At 31.6% G+C, this 14,369-nt stretch overlaps 2 protein-coding genes across 24 annotated transcripts in view; one reads left to right on the top strand and one right to left on the bottom strand.

Annotated features, from left to right (window-relative positions):
• The window catches only part of LOC107274694 (dynein-1-beta heavy chain, flagellar inner arm I1 complex), a 32,510-nt gene extending 23,565 nt beyond the window's left edge, over positions 1-8,945 (top strand). For 2 of the 5 annotated variants that reach the window (XM_015754081.2, XM_015754083.2), the window contains 17 exons: positions 3,942-4,089; positions 4,216-4,292; positions 4,358-4,700; positions 4,782-5,117; positions 5,202-5,484; positions 5,569-5,734; positions 5,804-5,943; positions 5,999-6,326; positions 6,441-6,634; positions 6,697-6,906; positions 6,976-7,243; positions 7,310-7,458; positions 7,541-7,634; positions 7,843-8,013; positions 8,139-8,328; positions 8,411-8,558; positions 8,656-8,945. In XM_015754081.2, the coding sequence (XP_015609567.1) occupies positions 3,957-4,089; positions 4,216-4,292; positions 4,358-4,700; positions 4,782-5,117; positions 5,202-5,484; positions 5,569-5,734; positions 5,804-5,943; positions 5,999-6,326; positions 6,441-6,634; positions 6,697-6,906; positions 6,976-7,243; positions 7,310-7,458; positions 7,541-7,634; positions 7,843-8,013; positions 8,139-8,328; positions 8,411-8,558; positions 8,656-8,887 (3,462 nt within the window). In that variant the 5' untranslated portion in view covers positions 3,942-3,956 and the 3' untranslated portion in view covers positions 8,888-8,945. Of the gene's footprint in view, positions 1-2,372; positions 2,500-3,660; positions 4,090-4,215; positions 4,293-4,357; positions 4,701-4,781; positions 5,118-5,201; positions 5,485-5,568; positions 5,735-5,803; positions 5,944-5,998; positions 6,327-6,440; positions 6,635-6,696; positions 6,907-6,975; positions 7,244-7,309; positions 7,459-7,540; positions 7,635-7,842; positions 8,014-8,138; positions 8,329-8,410; positions 8,559-8,655 lie in introns of those variants that run through there. The other 3 variants (XM_025091890.1, XM_015754084.2, XM_015754085.2) reach the window with 3 other exon arrangements.
• Positions 299-14,369, bottom strand: LOC107274696 (guanine deaminase). 19 transcript variants are annotated; one of them, XM_025091899.1, is made up of 17 exons: positions 14,097-14,365; positions 13,713-13,884; positions 13,431-13,644; positions 13,223-13,350; positions 12,844-13,127; positions 12,527-12,771; positions 12,302-12,430; positions 12,029-12,234; positions 11,796-11,953; positions 11,466-11,698; positions 11,161-11,355; positions 10,917-11,057; positions 10,717-10,831; positions 10,525-10,631; positions 4,914-4,961; positions 4,668-4,797; positions 3,402-3,640 (listed from the first exon to the last, which is right to left on the bottom strand). In XM_025091899.1, exons 1-14 carry the CDS (start codon positions 14,263-14,265, stop codon positions 10,612-10,614), a joined length of 2,409 nt encoding a protein of 802 aa, XP_024947667.1. In that variant the 5' UTR covers positions 14,266-14,365; the 3' UTR covers positions 3,402-3,640; positions 4,668-4,797; positions 4,914-4,961; positions 10,525-10,611. The 19 variants fall into 19 exon arrangements, with proteins under 19 accessions (XP_024947672.1, XP_015609581.1, XP_024947673.1 ...); XM_025091898.1 differs by lacking the exons at positions 3,402-3,640; positions 4,668-4,797; positions 4,914-4,961; positions 10,525-10,631 and adding exons at positions 1,608-1,739; positions 1,813-2,055; positions 2,277-2,467; XM_025091893.1 differs by lacking the exon at positions 3,402-3,640 and adding an exon at positions 2,395-2,467 and having other exon boundaries at positions 4,709-4,797; positions 10,525-10,831; positions 14,097-14,364.

Genomic DNA, 14,369 nt, shown 5'->3' on the forward strand with positions numbered 1-14,369 from the left:
TGAAACATTTTAAAGACATTTTTAAGAAAATGCCGTGTGCCCATTTGACACCCGTGTAGCACCTCTATATTTACTAAATATTATTGGATCTTGATTTACTTTCGAAATTTATTCAAAATATAAAATTGTCCAGTCCCCCATTGGAAAGGATCAAAAAGAAAGATTTACGTCTATTTGCTTCGACACGGTTCAATGCATAAACTCGATTTAACTGTGCTATTAGCCAATCAGACACTTGTATTTTGAAGATAAACACAGTTTATCAATTGAACCGCGCTGAAGAAAACGGGTCTTAGTGAAAGATACAAAATAAATGTTATTAATTGTAATGTCGATTGTATCAGTAATAGGTTTAAAATAAATAATCATATTATTCATATTTCATTAATCATTTTGACACGTTTTTACATTTTTTTTAATGATAAAAATCTGCTATCTTCATTTAACTCGTTGACCAGCGACATATACTTCAACAATGTTACGATCATCCCCAGAATAAATAAGTCTCTGTAACTTTTCTTCAAGCGTGTACTCAATCAAATTATCCAATGGACCAGTTGAGACATTTAAGTCTATCACAAGAGCATCAAATTGTTTTCCTGGTACCAGATTACCAATATGCTCATCCAGTGCCAATGCTAAAAAACACTCATCGAAACACTTTGTAAAACAAATAAATTAATCATATAAATTAGTCATTGCAACGTACCAGTGGCTCCTCCCAGAGTAGCTAAATAAAATACATCTTTATAGTTTAGTGGTTCATATCCAGGTGTTTGAATCGCAATATGATTAGAGACCTGCAGAGCCGATCTCATTGCATCTATGATAGATGAGCTTTGACCACCTGAAACATCTTTGAAGACAATAGGGAATTTATTGTTTTGTTATTATACAAGTTTTAATACAGTTCACAAGTATCTACCTGTTCCGAGACCAACTTTCACACCATGAGACTTCAGTTTTTTTACATCACAAAGGCCACTTCGTAAACAAGTATTAGAAGATGGGCAGTGACTCACAGAAGTGCCCCTTTTATTTAAAAGATCCAATTCAGTATCGGTAAGATATATGCCATGAGCCAGTATAGTCTACACACAATCGTATAACATATAATATCATCATGGATAACTTATGATTGATTGCCATATACCTTATTAGTAAGAAGTCCAGCTTCATCATAAACAGCGCTGTACGATGAATAATCCTTAAATAAATGTCTGACTGCTTCAATTTCATCAAGATTTTCAGAAATGTGCGTCTGTTTAATTAATATCATTTTAAATATTACTTAAAATGCACTTATTTAGCATATTTATGCCATTGTCATACCTGTATATGGACATCAAACTTTTTAGCGAGTTTTGCTAATTCTTTCATTAATTCCATATCACAACTTAGTGCAAACCGAGGAGTAATGATAGGTTTTACTAGAGGGCTCTATAATGAAACATTCAATTATTTTTACTTTCTTAAAAGCATATATTCTAATATCTCCTCAAAGTAAATTAAAATTTTACCTCAATCTTATTTATATCTGTGATGAACTTTTTTGTATTAATTATAGATTCTTCCGTAGTTTCACAATATCCATCATTCCGTTTTACATTCATATTAACTTTGCCAATTAGTGAGCGCTGTCCAAACTGTGCTGCTTTTTGTCCAAGGATCACTGATGATTCGCCATAAAGGGATGCAAAGTAACAAGCAGTTGTTGTTCCCATTGTTAGTGTTCGTTTCTGTACCCAACAAACAATAATATAGTATATGTCCTGATAGAAGATCCATTTTATAAGAATCATTGAAACTGACCACAACGACATCATAAACTTTCTCTGAAAAATTATGATCAGAATAATGCTTCTCCAATGGGAACGTATAAGTTTCTAGCCAATCTAAAAGTCCTCTATCATATCCAACACCTAGATTTGGAAATTGAGCCGCGTGGATGTGACAGTCAATGAAACCTGGAATTAAAAATTGGCCAGCGCTCAACAGAGTGACGTAATCGGCTGTCATATCACCAGGTTTTGGATTTTCCATAACAGTTGTTATCTAAAACAAACATCATTGTAAGATGAAGCTTAAATATTTCAATTTATCAGTAGTTAGAGTAGTACAACTAGTTATAGAGATTGTCCCTGGCCTGCATTATCGTCTCCGACCGTACATAATTTTGATAAGAGACCATTATAATCTTTTAACTACGTTTCAAATAATTTACTTCAAATACAAAGTTATATCAAATATTAATTGCATCATGGGAGATTAATCACCTTTCCATCCTCAACCAGAATTGCTACTCGCTGAGTAACAATTAATTGGCCATTCTCATTTGAATGGATCAATGGACCGACAAATAACTGACGCGTCATTTTTGAAAATTTCTTCAGGAAACGTGACAGGTTTATAAAATGTGAATCAGACTATAATTCTGAATTAGCCTTGAATCTGCAGATAACAACCTCTGCAACAAAAATTACATGACAGTTTTATTATGTAAGCTCAGTCAGTAACATATTATCAGCGACATTCCTGCTTTAAAAAAAGCGACTGAACTCAATCGAAAAAAAGTCGAAATAAATCAGATCTGTTTATGAATCATTTTTTATTAAATCCTACAGATATATACTAACGTTAATGAACGGGATTCTCTATAATTGCAATTAAAGATTAATTCTTTTATAACATAATCACCAATAAAGTCCCATTTGACACGATGCTTATTCATTCAGATTAATTTTCGATTGGGAACCAAATGCGTCTAATTAAATCCCATTGCAATACAATCGGTAATCGGCTTATTTCTATTGGTTTCAATCGGATTTTATAAGCAGGAACGTTACTTTAGGAACATGCAAATGCGTTTCAATTATTTATTAATCATAGTATATATATAGTCATAGGAGTGAATCATTCCATTAATGACATATTTAAATAAAAAATTAATAACCCAAGCATAATCAACCTGAGTCATAAAATTTACATAATGTAGTAACATTATTCGATGCATCTCATTAACTCATTTACATGAAACGCTCAAAGTAACTATATTATATAGACATTAGCTTACACCAAAAACTCGATACTTAAAAAAATTTACCTGCCACATCAACAAAATGTGTTTATAGCACCAAACAATTTATAAGCACAAACAAATTTCCGTAACATTTAACGTAAGCACTGATTATTTTTTTAATTAATATTGAAATAAATATTTTATCTGCTCATCTCGAAAACTGTAGAAATTAATAATTATACTGCTTTAAAATGAAATTGCCTTACTTTCTATTCGCTGCAATGAAATCGACAAGCTCCGTGATAAGGTACGTACGTGCAGTAAGACATTCAGAATGTAACTACTTTAGAGGCAGAAACATGGGCCGGTACTGCCACTGGAAATTAGCATCATCTTATATCATGTAACTCCACTATGAGTCTACCATCGTGAATGCAATATTCGATATAGTCTATTTATGGTATAACACAATACTCCTTTCTACGAGTTATTCTGTTATCTACTTTCTAGTAATAAAAATGCAGTTTTCTCGAACCCAATATTTTAATTATACCATAATTATATCGAATTCAATTATATCCTTATAGTCGATTCTTAGCAGAGTTCAGAACAGGGATTTAACTAGAAAAAGAAAGTTAAATTAATAAAAATAAAATCAATACATAAATCTTTAATTGTGAAACTCGATTTTAATATCTTTTACGCGTATATGTTTCTTTGATCAAATTTATATTAACTTAAATTTTGTTTCTAGGTATAAACTCCCACGACTGGATTACTATATATTATAATATTGATATAACATATCACGCGCACTTAGTAACCAGAATTTAATGTAAAGTTTAACAGCAGAGTAGAATTACAAGGGAAAAGAATTGTATTGCTTTTACGAATAAATAACAAAATTGTGTATTTAAAACAGTGAAATTGTGACGAGATGGCAGATAAAAAGGATAATCAGAATGATGAATCAGACACGAGAAGACCAAGAAAGATTGAAAAGTCACCGCCAGATCTTCATAGAGAATATTTAGACATGGATACGGATGAGGAAGAGTTTGGTCACCAAGGTAAATTCTAATAACCAAGAAACAGAGTAAACCTATCTGTAGCAATAACCAAAGAAGGAACAATTGCGTAACGTATATCGCATTATTGCGTATATAGCATTCTATGAAAAGATAATAATGTTACAGAAACCCCAGAATCTGAGGAAGAGTTACCTGCTGAACCGGAAAAGCCTATATTTACTCTAGAGGAACTGAATACACTAGTCAGTAATATTCAAATGGCGGTAACAACGAATAAGCATTTGAAACTAATTTTCCATATTTTTAGGTGCAGTACGTAATGGATTTTACTGTTCTTTATGCATTAGATGATTCAGACTGGAATGAAGAATGTTGCGAAGTCATAAGAGAATATTTTCGCGATCCCACTAAAATAATTCTCACTGTTTTCTATGATCACAATTCACTAAAATCGATGCTCGAGTTTCCAACTTATCCTGTGGATGGTCTCACCTACTTTTTAAGATCACCCTGGCAAATTTATAATGCTGAAAATTTTCTGTCTACTATTATATTTGGAAGCATTAATCACAATGTAGAAAACGCTGTACTGAAATTCATGGAGAACATATACTCACCTATGGTGTTTAGTAGCAAGGAATGGCCACAAAGTATTTACCTTCTATTTTATTTCTTCTGTAGATTTATTCCAATTAGTATTAACTATCAATATTCTCCATTTTTTGAAACAGCAATGAGAGATGCTATCTGTACAAATTTAAATATGTTTCTAATAAGTTTAAACGATGCTACCTATAAGGCTATGGGCCTTACGATACTTTATATACCCAGAGAAGGTTTAAAATTTGAAAAATTAAAATCACCGGCTTATGAAGAGTATATCCTACTGGAAAATGATGCCGAAGAAGAGCCTGAAAAAAGTGAAAGTGAAGAGAATGAATTAATTGGTAGATTGGAAAAAGTAGCACGTTACTGGATCAGGCAGATACGTGAAGCTTTGGCAAAGGATACAGCACCTTATAATATCAATAGCATAATAGATGAGTTTGCATTTTGGAATGACAGACGTTAGTATACTTAGTATACGTATTAATTAATATTGTGAATATTGGTTGAATGTAAAAAAAAATAATGCAGTATTATTTTTATAGATGGTAATTTGTCCTGCTTGCATAGTCAGCTGATAAACGAGAATGTTCTTTTCATCGTGAAAAAACTAGAGAACGTTCGGTCGGCTAGTGTAAGACAATTCGCATCGCTAACTGAAAAAGTACAAATGGGAATAAAGGAAGCTGCTTCAAATATTATTTATTTAAATACTTTAACTGAGCTTTGTGAGAAGCTAAAAGCTCCTGAATCCGTTAAGCCTTTCATAACGGAAATATTGTTTCTAATACAATTTATCTGGACGGATTCGCCGTTTTATAATACTTCGTAAGAACGACTTACTTTTCTCTCAAACAATCAATAGACGTGACAAACTTTTAATTAATATAATTTATTTTTTTATGTCTTCAGAAATAAAATTGAAATTCTTTGCCGGGCTCTGAGCACGCAAATAATAAATCAATGTCAAGATTATATTGAACTAGATACTATTTTTGAAGGCGATACAGAAAAAGGAAGAAGCATGTTAAAAAAATGCATTTCCTGTTGTCAAGATTACAAAGAGATTTATGACAGAGTAGGTGACGCTGAAGACTCACATTAGTGCACTTGCAAATGATCTTTTCCAATCTTAAATTCTTTTCAGCTGACCAATATCACTTCGGATATTGAATCGCGTAAGAAATGGAACGTGGATAAAGAAAAGGTGTTTAATCACGTAGACACGTTTACGCAACGTTGCCACGATGTCATTGAAATTTGTGATGCAGTTACTGTTTTTGGCAGGTATGTTCGACGAATTGTTCATGAAGTGTGTTTATCACTACAATTTGATTTTCAGAAGTTATAGAGAGAATAAATTTGGAGGCAGCAAGGGACTGGAACACAAAAAGCATTATGCAAAGATCGAAAGTTTATTCTACGAAAATCTTGATATGATTAAAAATTCCTATGATGATATTTTGGACGTTGCAAAGCCCGTTTGGCTTGATGATATAAGCGAATTCAGGCATCACATGATGGAATTAGAAAATATGGCCAGAAACTTAATTGACGATATGTTTGCTGACGTTCAAAACGTAGAGGAAGGAATTGAAGCGTTGTATGCACTTCGAATGTTTGAAGAACGACAATACTTACGGGAGACTTTGCATAACAAATGGGTTGGGGTAAGCATCAAAGATATTGAATGTTATTTTTTTTTAGTATTCTCATTGTTCCGATTCATACGAGGATAAAATACGGTTGTATGATATTAATGGCTTTTAAACTACATTCGTAAGGTTTGGCAAATTTTTAATAAAGAACTGGAGAATTGTGTAACTACAATTATTGACGAATTGGACATGCATCATCCGTCGGTGCCATATTATTCAGGACACGCAACTGCATTACGAATAAAACGAAATTATTTATCCAGGCAACATGAAATTATGATTAATTCATCTGATTGGTTTGGAGATTGCGATGCCCAATTGTAAGAGTAATTTCTTTATCTAAAGCATACCTCTTACACGAACATACTAAAATATATTTCAGAGAAATTTTACAGAAGTACAAGAATCTAATCATCGGTATTATCAATAAGGAAAAAGCACTGTTCCAATCGTGGAATGACAAAGTTGACGATATTACAAATTTTAAAATGAAATTGAAAGTACCAGTTTTACAGCAGCAAAAGGATAAGACAGAATTAATCCAAGTTAATATGGATCAAAACCTGCTAATGATAATCGAGGAAATTAAAGGGCAAGGAATCACACAAGATTATCATTATAGCTACTCGTGGAAGTACAATAATATCTAATAAAATTACAGATGGAATAAACTGAAGTATGATGTGAAACAGTATATAAAAGCACTTCCGCCCAAAATGGATTCATTGAGAAACAAATATCAAGGGGCAGTATCATTGTGTATCCAATATAATGGAGTTCTAAAGACCTTATCTAATAAGGAACAACTTCTGTTCAAAGAATTACTGAAAAGTCTCAGGAACTCGATTTCACAAGGATTTGACAAAATTACATGGGATTCTGATTCTCTTGAAAAGTTCTATAATGAATGCACTGCCCAAATATTACAGGTGATACACTAATAACATTTCATTGAATACAAATTTGAATTATACTGTAAATATATTTGTGTACAGTCTAAGGAAGTCATACAGACCTATAAAGAAATAAATTTAAAAATCCATCAATTGTTTGTTAACATATCTATGGTGAACCTCATTAGTAATGATCCTACAATAGAGACGTACACACTGGATGATCTTATAAATTACTTGAATGAGGAAAGGTAACTCCAAAACTGATAATTCTATTTCTGCTTCTGTGAAAAAAAAATAACGAAATACTTATTGCAATAAATGTTATTTCAGAAACCGTGGAATCACAGAAATACTAGAGTATCATAGTAGTATAGTAAAAATGATACGAAAATTAGAAAAAATGTTTGACGCCAACGCAGAAGAGGTTTGTAATAGTTGAAAATATTAAATTTAATTTTATATACATTCATTATTTGATATATCAATGATACAGGAATCACTACAGTCTTGCATTCGCATTAATACATATATAAAATTTTACAAAGTACAGTGAAGTTAGATGTTAAGAATATGTAGATATCATTGAATGTACTTGAAATATATGAATACAGATATGTGGTTGTATAATTTAGATAACGGAGTACTGGACGAACTATATTGAGGAGATGGACCGAAATTTATGTGATTCACTCATTCTGTGTATTCAACGCTCATTATCATCATTGATACAGTTTTTTGACAGAGACAATATTGCCACGCCAATACCATTATTAAGAATAAAAGCAAACTACCTAAAAAATAAGGTCAATTTTATTTATGATAATAGTGATTAACATTGCTTATTATAGTAACATTTGATTTATTCTAATGAACTTATATTCTATATCAGAATATATAAGGTGGTCATTATAAAATATATTTATTTTAGATAATACTCCAACCAGAAGTGCAATTGATAAACCAGGCAATAATACAAATATGCAATTCGATCATATCTGTTGTTTGTTCGGTATCACAGTTTTCGAAAATAATGCAATTAAACCTCAAATCAATAGAAATCAAACAATGTATTAACGATAATGAAAAATATCGCAATTTAATCAAAGAAATTAACACAGGTAATTAATTTAATTCAATAAAAAATTATGTGAACAAACATCAATGTGATTCAGTGTGTTACCTGAAATTATAAATTTGTAGAAATGGAGGCCGTACAAGGTTGGATTGAGGAATACTTGGCATCTATCGATCTTATCAAAGAAGTATCAATTATTTTTGACCAAATATCTACACAAACAATTACTGATGCTACGATAGATCGAAATATCATTGAAGCTCATATTATACAGTAAGTGATCGTATAACAAAATTTGAATATTTATATCTAATATGTTTAAAGAGTAAATGTTTATATTATCACATGTTATACATTTTTCTCCTTGCAGATGTACAAACTTGATAATCAAAATTCATGCAGTTGAAGATGAAGTTCAAGCTCATTTTATCTCCATAGATTTAAGAGTATTGAAATCAACAATGATAGAAATTTGTGATAAGTGGAAAGAATCATTGTGTGTAAGATTAAGTAAAATGATTGCCGCTGATCAAATATCAGAAACCATAACAACTTCTGCTGAAGAATTATCAATATGCAGCACATCAGTAGAAAACGGATAGAAGCATCATCCGATTAGTGTAAGATGATAAAAATAATAAAAAAAACAACGATCATAAATATATGTTTATTTATTTCAATATTAAATCAGTTTTTAATGGTTATCTTCCCCCATGAACATTTAAAAATCAGTAACATTATGTATCATGCAGTATGCTTACCGCTTAAAATTATAAACCAAAATACTATTTTAAAGGATATTCCGTTTCATGAACTTGACACTTTCGATTAATTTTTCTCTAACTGATCAGTAGTAAATCTTTAACTATGTATGATCATATAAACTACATAGTATATTAATAGAGAGCAAGTATAATAGGCAGTTTGTTATGCTTATTATATGTCAATGTAAGTATATAGCTATATTGGTATTAATTCAAAGCCATCTTAACTGACTGGGATTAATTGAAAAATGTTAATCTCATTTAGGAATGGAAGTATATTCAGCTTCGAACACTATATGGAAAGTAAAAAAATATTTCTATTTTGGAAAAACCCAAATGATGAACAAGCTAAATATCAACTGATATTACAAGCAAATATTAAACTAATATGGTTTTCCTAGACACTTGACGGATATATATTAGAAAATATTGCTAAATTAGTATGACATGTAATTAATTGCACTTAAGAAAATCTCATGAAAATATAAACTTTTCATAGTTAGAATCTGTTGCAATGAAACTTTATGCTTGTACATAAATGCATCTCACACGTCGCTAAAGTAAATAACTTCTTTACATGAGTTAGGTAAAAAAAAATTAAATTTGTACAGATCAATAACTGTGCATCAATATTCATCCAACAGGATTCTATTATTAAAATGTGCGTCAATATATTTGCTTTCTCCTAAATATGTATAGTATGATTTCTTATAAGTTACGCCTGTCTTCTTACATGTCACCCTGATTCATTATATTGAAATATACCTAATTGTAAATAAAATATATGTTATATGGTCGTAGATGTGTCCAATAGAAATAAGTCATGACACACCATAACTATGAGGTACTTCGATAGTAACTGAGATTAAGAATGCACAGAAATCACAAGCCCAGGATAAAACTATACTTCACTCAAAATAAAGCTTCAAGTTAATATTATTCGCAAAATACAGAATTGATCCCTAAATAAATTTGAAGCACCAAGCAATCACTAACCTTGTAATTGAAATATATGCCAATTAAAAGAAAGTATTAGAATATAGAGAGCTGTTTACACTATGCATTTCACGCATAGAGAAATTCATGAACAATTTCCAACAAGAAAGATATCATTAGTCCAGCAGTGTATGCCACAACTAATAAAACAATGAACAATCCTCATTATCACAATCCACAGAATAAAGAATAGGCATTGTATATAATAATATGTTACATGGCACCATCCACCACGTTAATGAATTACTCATAGATAGTATATCATATAACTTCTTATATATCATAGTAATCAAATTAATTGAGAAACTTATATAAGCACCTTTAAATGCAGCATCGACTCGTTGATAATATTTAAAAACTTTACGCTCTATCAAATATTTGCAAGTACTTCTGAATATTACACTGTTATTGCAAAAGATTATACAAAATTGAATTTCATGACTTTAGTTTTTATCATGATATTCTATGGATTTACTCACCTCCCAATCACTCGATCAGAACATCTTTTTGGCACATAAAAGCTTATACGTGATATATTTTTTGGCATACAAACATCCTGACTTTTCTCATTTATATCGAGATTCAACTGGGAACAGTGAGCAGGTTTTGCTGGTCAGTAAGTATGGTAAACACTGGACTACCTGGAAAGTCTTTATAGTCAAGTAACTCACTGTCAGAACCGCTGAGAGAAGTATTGGCCAGTGGTAAGAATGACTCAACGCGTGCCGGCGGTAGTACAAATAACAAGGACAATGCTATTACTATGTGCCATGCACTGTGAACATACTGCAAGTAAGAAGACATTAAAATCATGAATGATTACTGCAAACACAGAGTGGAAGCAACCATAACAGGTGAATAATTGACTTACGTGATAATTGGCTTCAGTCTCAACAAGAGAAAATAGAAGTAATCCGACAGTAGCCAGAGACAATCCGAATAATAATTTGACAATATTATCAGGCCACTTCCACTTGTTGTTTTTGACACAACGATACACATATGCTGCCATCTATCAATAAGAATTTTTTACACTTTTAGTAAACCCAGTATCTTTAAATACATGAATATAATTCGTGATGATTGTTTTTACATAAGATTATCTTATCGTTTACCGGAATAATTGTTCCCATGGCTAAAGGCACCAATATACTAGGAAGACCAGTTCTATCAGATTCAACGCCAAATGCGATGATAAGAACTCCAAACATATGACATAACGAAATATATTGTGTTGGCAGTCCAGCCATAGCAACGAGTGTTACCCAAACGGCAAGAATACCCGAGAAAAAGTCACTATATTGTAAAACCTGTACGTGGGAAAAATGATTGTGAGAATTTATAAAACGTATGTTTAACAACATTACAAACAATTACTTTCATATAAACTTTCACAATAATAATGTAAAGCTTTACGTACTTCATATTTAGCAACGCAATAAGTCATGAATTGCTGATCGCAAGCGTGATACAATGATGAAAACAACATAGTGGCGAAATAGACTAGCCCTTCAGTGTATAGGCCTCGTCTTATAGCCAAGTATATAGCTGGCAAAAAAAATCCATTGCTCAACGTTAACATTAATGTTGTCAATAAAACGGAGGCCATCGGACTTGCGTTTGTTGCATCGGTGCAGCCCCAGCCCTTGTACCCTAAACAATTACAATTCACTCTTGAAAGAATGAACTTACTGACCTTCATAATTTATTCCGATAGAAGATAATTTCATTTACATCGTAATTCGCGTACCTCCAAAGCAGTTGCATGTCGTATAATAGAGAAGACCTTTCTGAATCTCTTGACAAACACCATGATGGCCGCACGCGTGACTACCAGAAAACACACACTGCCTTGTCCTCACGTCCAATGAAACTAAAATTCCTTCCATCTCGCAAGTTACCGGATTTCTAAGCGAATAGATTAATATCGTTCAAACAACAAAACATTATTGAATCATAAAAAATTAAGGACTTTCTACTTGCCCATTCATATAACATTTAGCTTGAAAACCGATGTACCAGGTATCTGGCTGAGGATAAGGTATTAACACATTTCCATCTTGTTTATTGTAGGAAGATAAAGTCATCGACATGTTCTCATCGTCGCAAATTATTTGTCCATTTATGCGATTTGGTACACGAGATCTTTGAATGCATATGGTGACAAGAATTAATTGTTTTGTTAGTAGCTGCAAGTTTAAAGATATTTGAAAATTCTGTGGAGACAGAAGAGAAATTTTTTATTGTCAGATATACCTTATCCATTTCAAGATGGACACGGATATCCAAAGTACCTCCGATATCTATTAGTGGTAATATATTAAATTGGGTCATAATTGGATAAGAATCAGTCAGCATCGCCCATGACGTTAACCATTCTCTAACCTGTCAAAAAAAGCGTTTCTTTCCATGAAATTTTTCAACCTGTGTAATGGCAAACTGTTAGACAAATTAAGTGTAAAGAAAACATTTTGCAAATACCTGAAGTAAATAGACGCCGGAGAATGTTTGAGAATGTTTAACTCTAGCAAGTTGAAACCGCGGAACGCATGGATCTTCTACCATTACATCCTCACTTGATAATTCAAATTGATTTTTATATAATCGATAATTATCATGTTGTAAACTATCATTCCTCATACGAAGTTTGACTAGAGCTTTCGAAAATGAAGGCGCATCCAGATATTGCCTCATCAAAGATTTACCCAGGTCTTTAATTGGGCATTCTAAAAAAGAATAATTTAAAGTTGTTGTTGATAATAAAGTAATACATATATTTTTTAAACCTACCAGCTTACCAGATATTATAACTTTAACATTAAAATCTATTACGCTGTCCGAAATAACTAGAAGGTAATAATAACTATCTTCATATGGTGAGAACTCAGTAAATGTATATGAATCCAATATAGTCAAATTTCCTATTGGACTTGGATGAGTGTGATTAAAAACTGGCAGAACTCGTCCCTTCAATGCCAAACCTTGTATGCAAGGTTTATTCATATCTTTTTGTGTATGCAAAGTAAAATTACAAGCCCATACATGGACTTGAAAATGCCATGTTCCTGATGGAATGTATATTCTAAATTGTTCATGAAAAATAAAGATATTATTGATAATACCATTTACTTTAGTTACTATTGTATTACAATTATTAGAAAAGATAATAAATCTTACTTGTAATAAGAAGTTGGTTCAGTTGTATGTAAAGTTTTCTGATAACCAATTGGTATATTTTGAATACCATTAGTTTGCATCCATATTGCTACTGATCCTATGCTATAATGGCACTTATGGCCAAGACCCTGAAATAGAGAACTTACTGTTTATCCATTGTGTCTAACCAGACCTAATATTTTTATTAACATTTTTAATTTAAACTTACTTGTTGCTGAACTTTCTCATCCCAGTGAGACATATATGCACCAACAAACCAATCTCCAGCTTCTGGTCCATAAATTGGTACAGTAGCAGTAGTCTTTGGTTCAAAAGTAGTCATGACAGATACCAAAATAGTACCATTTCTTTTTGTATACATGTGTGGTGGAAAAGATGCATTGTTTACAGATATTATAGGATAACTCCCCCATTGTATATATCTATGAATAAATAAATTTTATTTTTTTCTATATAAATTATTCTATATATTTCAAACAATATAACTCACATATGAACTTTTCTTGGTAAACAATTTTTGCCATCCATAAATGCAGCAAATTGCCATGTAGCTCTAAGTACTTCCTTAGGTACCGTATAATGAAATATTGCCACATCGCTATAACTTTTAAAAGAGTGCAACGAGCCTTCTTGGCTTGCTTGTGGTACCATGCAATTATCACCTATGAAGAAAAAGAAATAGGTAATTATCATATTAAAGTAATTCAAAAAATTGTTTAGACTCTGTAGGAAGAGGTTTCATAAAAGTTATGGAAACAAGTGTGTGACAAAATAAAACATTAGTTATTCAACAAAGTGTTAGCATAACAAAATCAAGAACATGAAAAGCCAAACAATACAATTTTTACAACATTTAACAAGTTAACTTACTTACCGTGAATAAACAATAGAATGGACAAGAAAAAAATCCAAGAAAAGCGATGTGCCCAAGAAAAAATATATTTTGAATTCATCACACTCCACTTTACTTGTCCTTTTGCATCAAACATGATATCCACACGCAAACTCCTCATATCCAAAACAATAAACTTGGCATTTTTCATGCATTTATATATTTTAATTATTTATTATTTACTGCACGTGAAAAGAGATTGAAACCATCATTGTATATCTGGCAACCACTCTAATAACTGTACAAGTCCCTAGA

Source organism: Cephus cinctus, unplaced genomic scaffold (assembly GCF_000341935.2).
Source record: "Cephus cinctus unplaced genomic scaffold, Ccin1 Ccin1_scaffold0101, whole genome shotgun sequence".
Lineage (NCBI taxonomy): Eukaryota > Metazoa > Arthropoda > Insecta > Hymenoptera > Cephidae > Cephus > Cephus cinctus.

Excerpts from the sequence above, each read along its gene's own strand:
- LOC107274696 (XM_025091894.1), bottom strand. The coding sequence starts at position 14,265 with ATGAAAAATGCCAAGTTTATTGTTTTGGATATGAGGAGTTTGCGTGTG. Across the intron at positions 13,351-13,430 it reads ATGAGAAAGTTCAGCAACAA|GGTCTTGGCCATAAGTGCCA; the intron begins GTAAGTTTAAAT and ends TCTCTATTTCAG. Across the intron at positions 12,235-12,301 it reads TCCATCTTGAAATGGATAAG|CTACTAACAAAACAATTAAT; the intron begins GTATATCTGACA and ends TTAAACTTGCAG.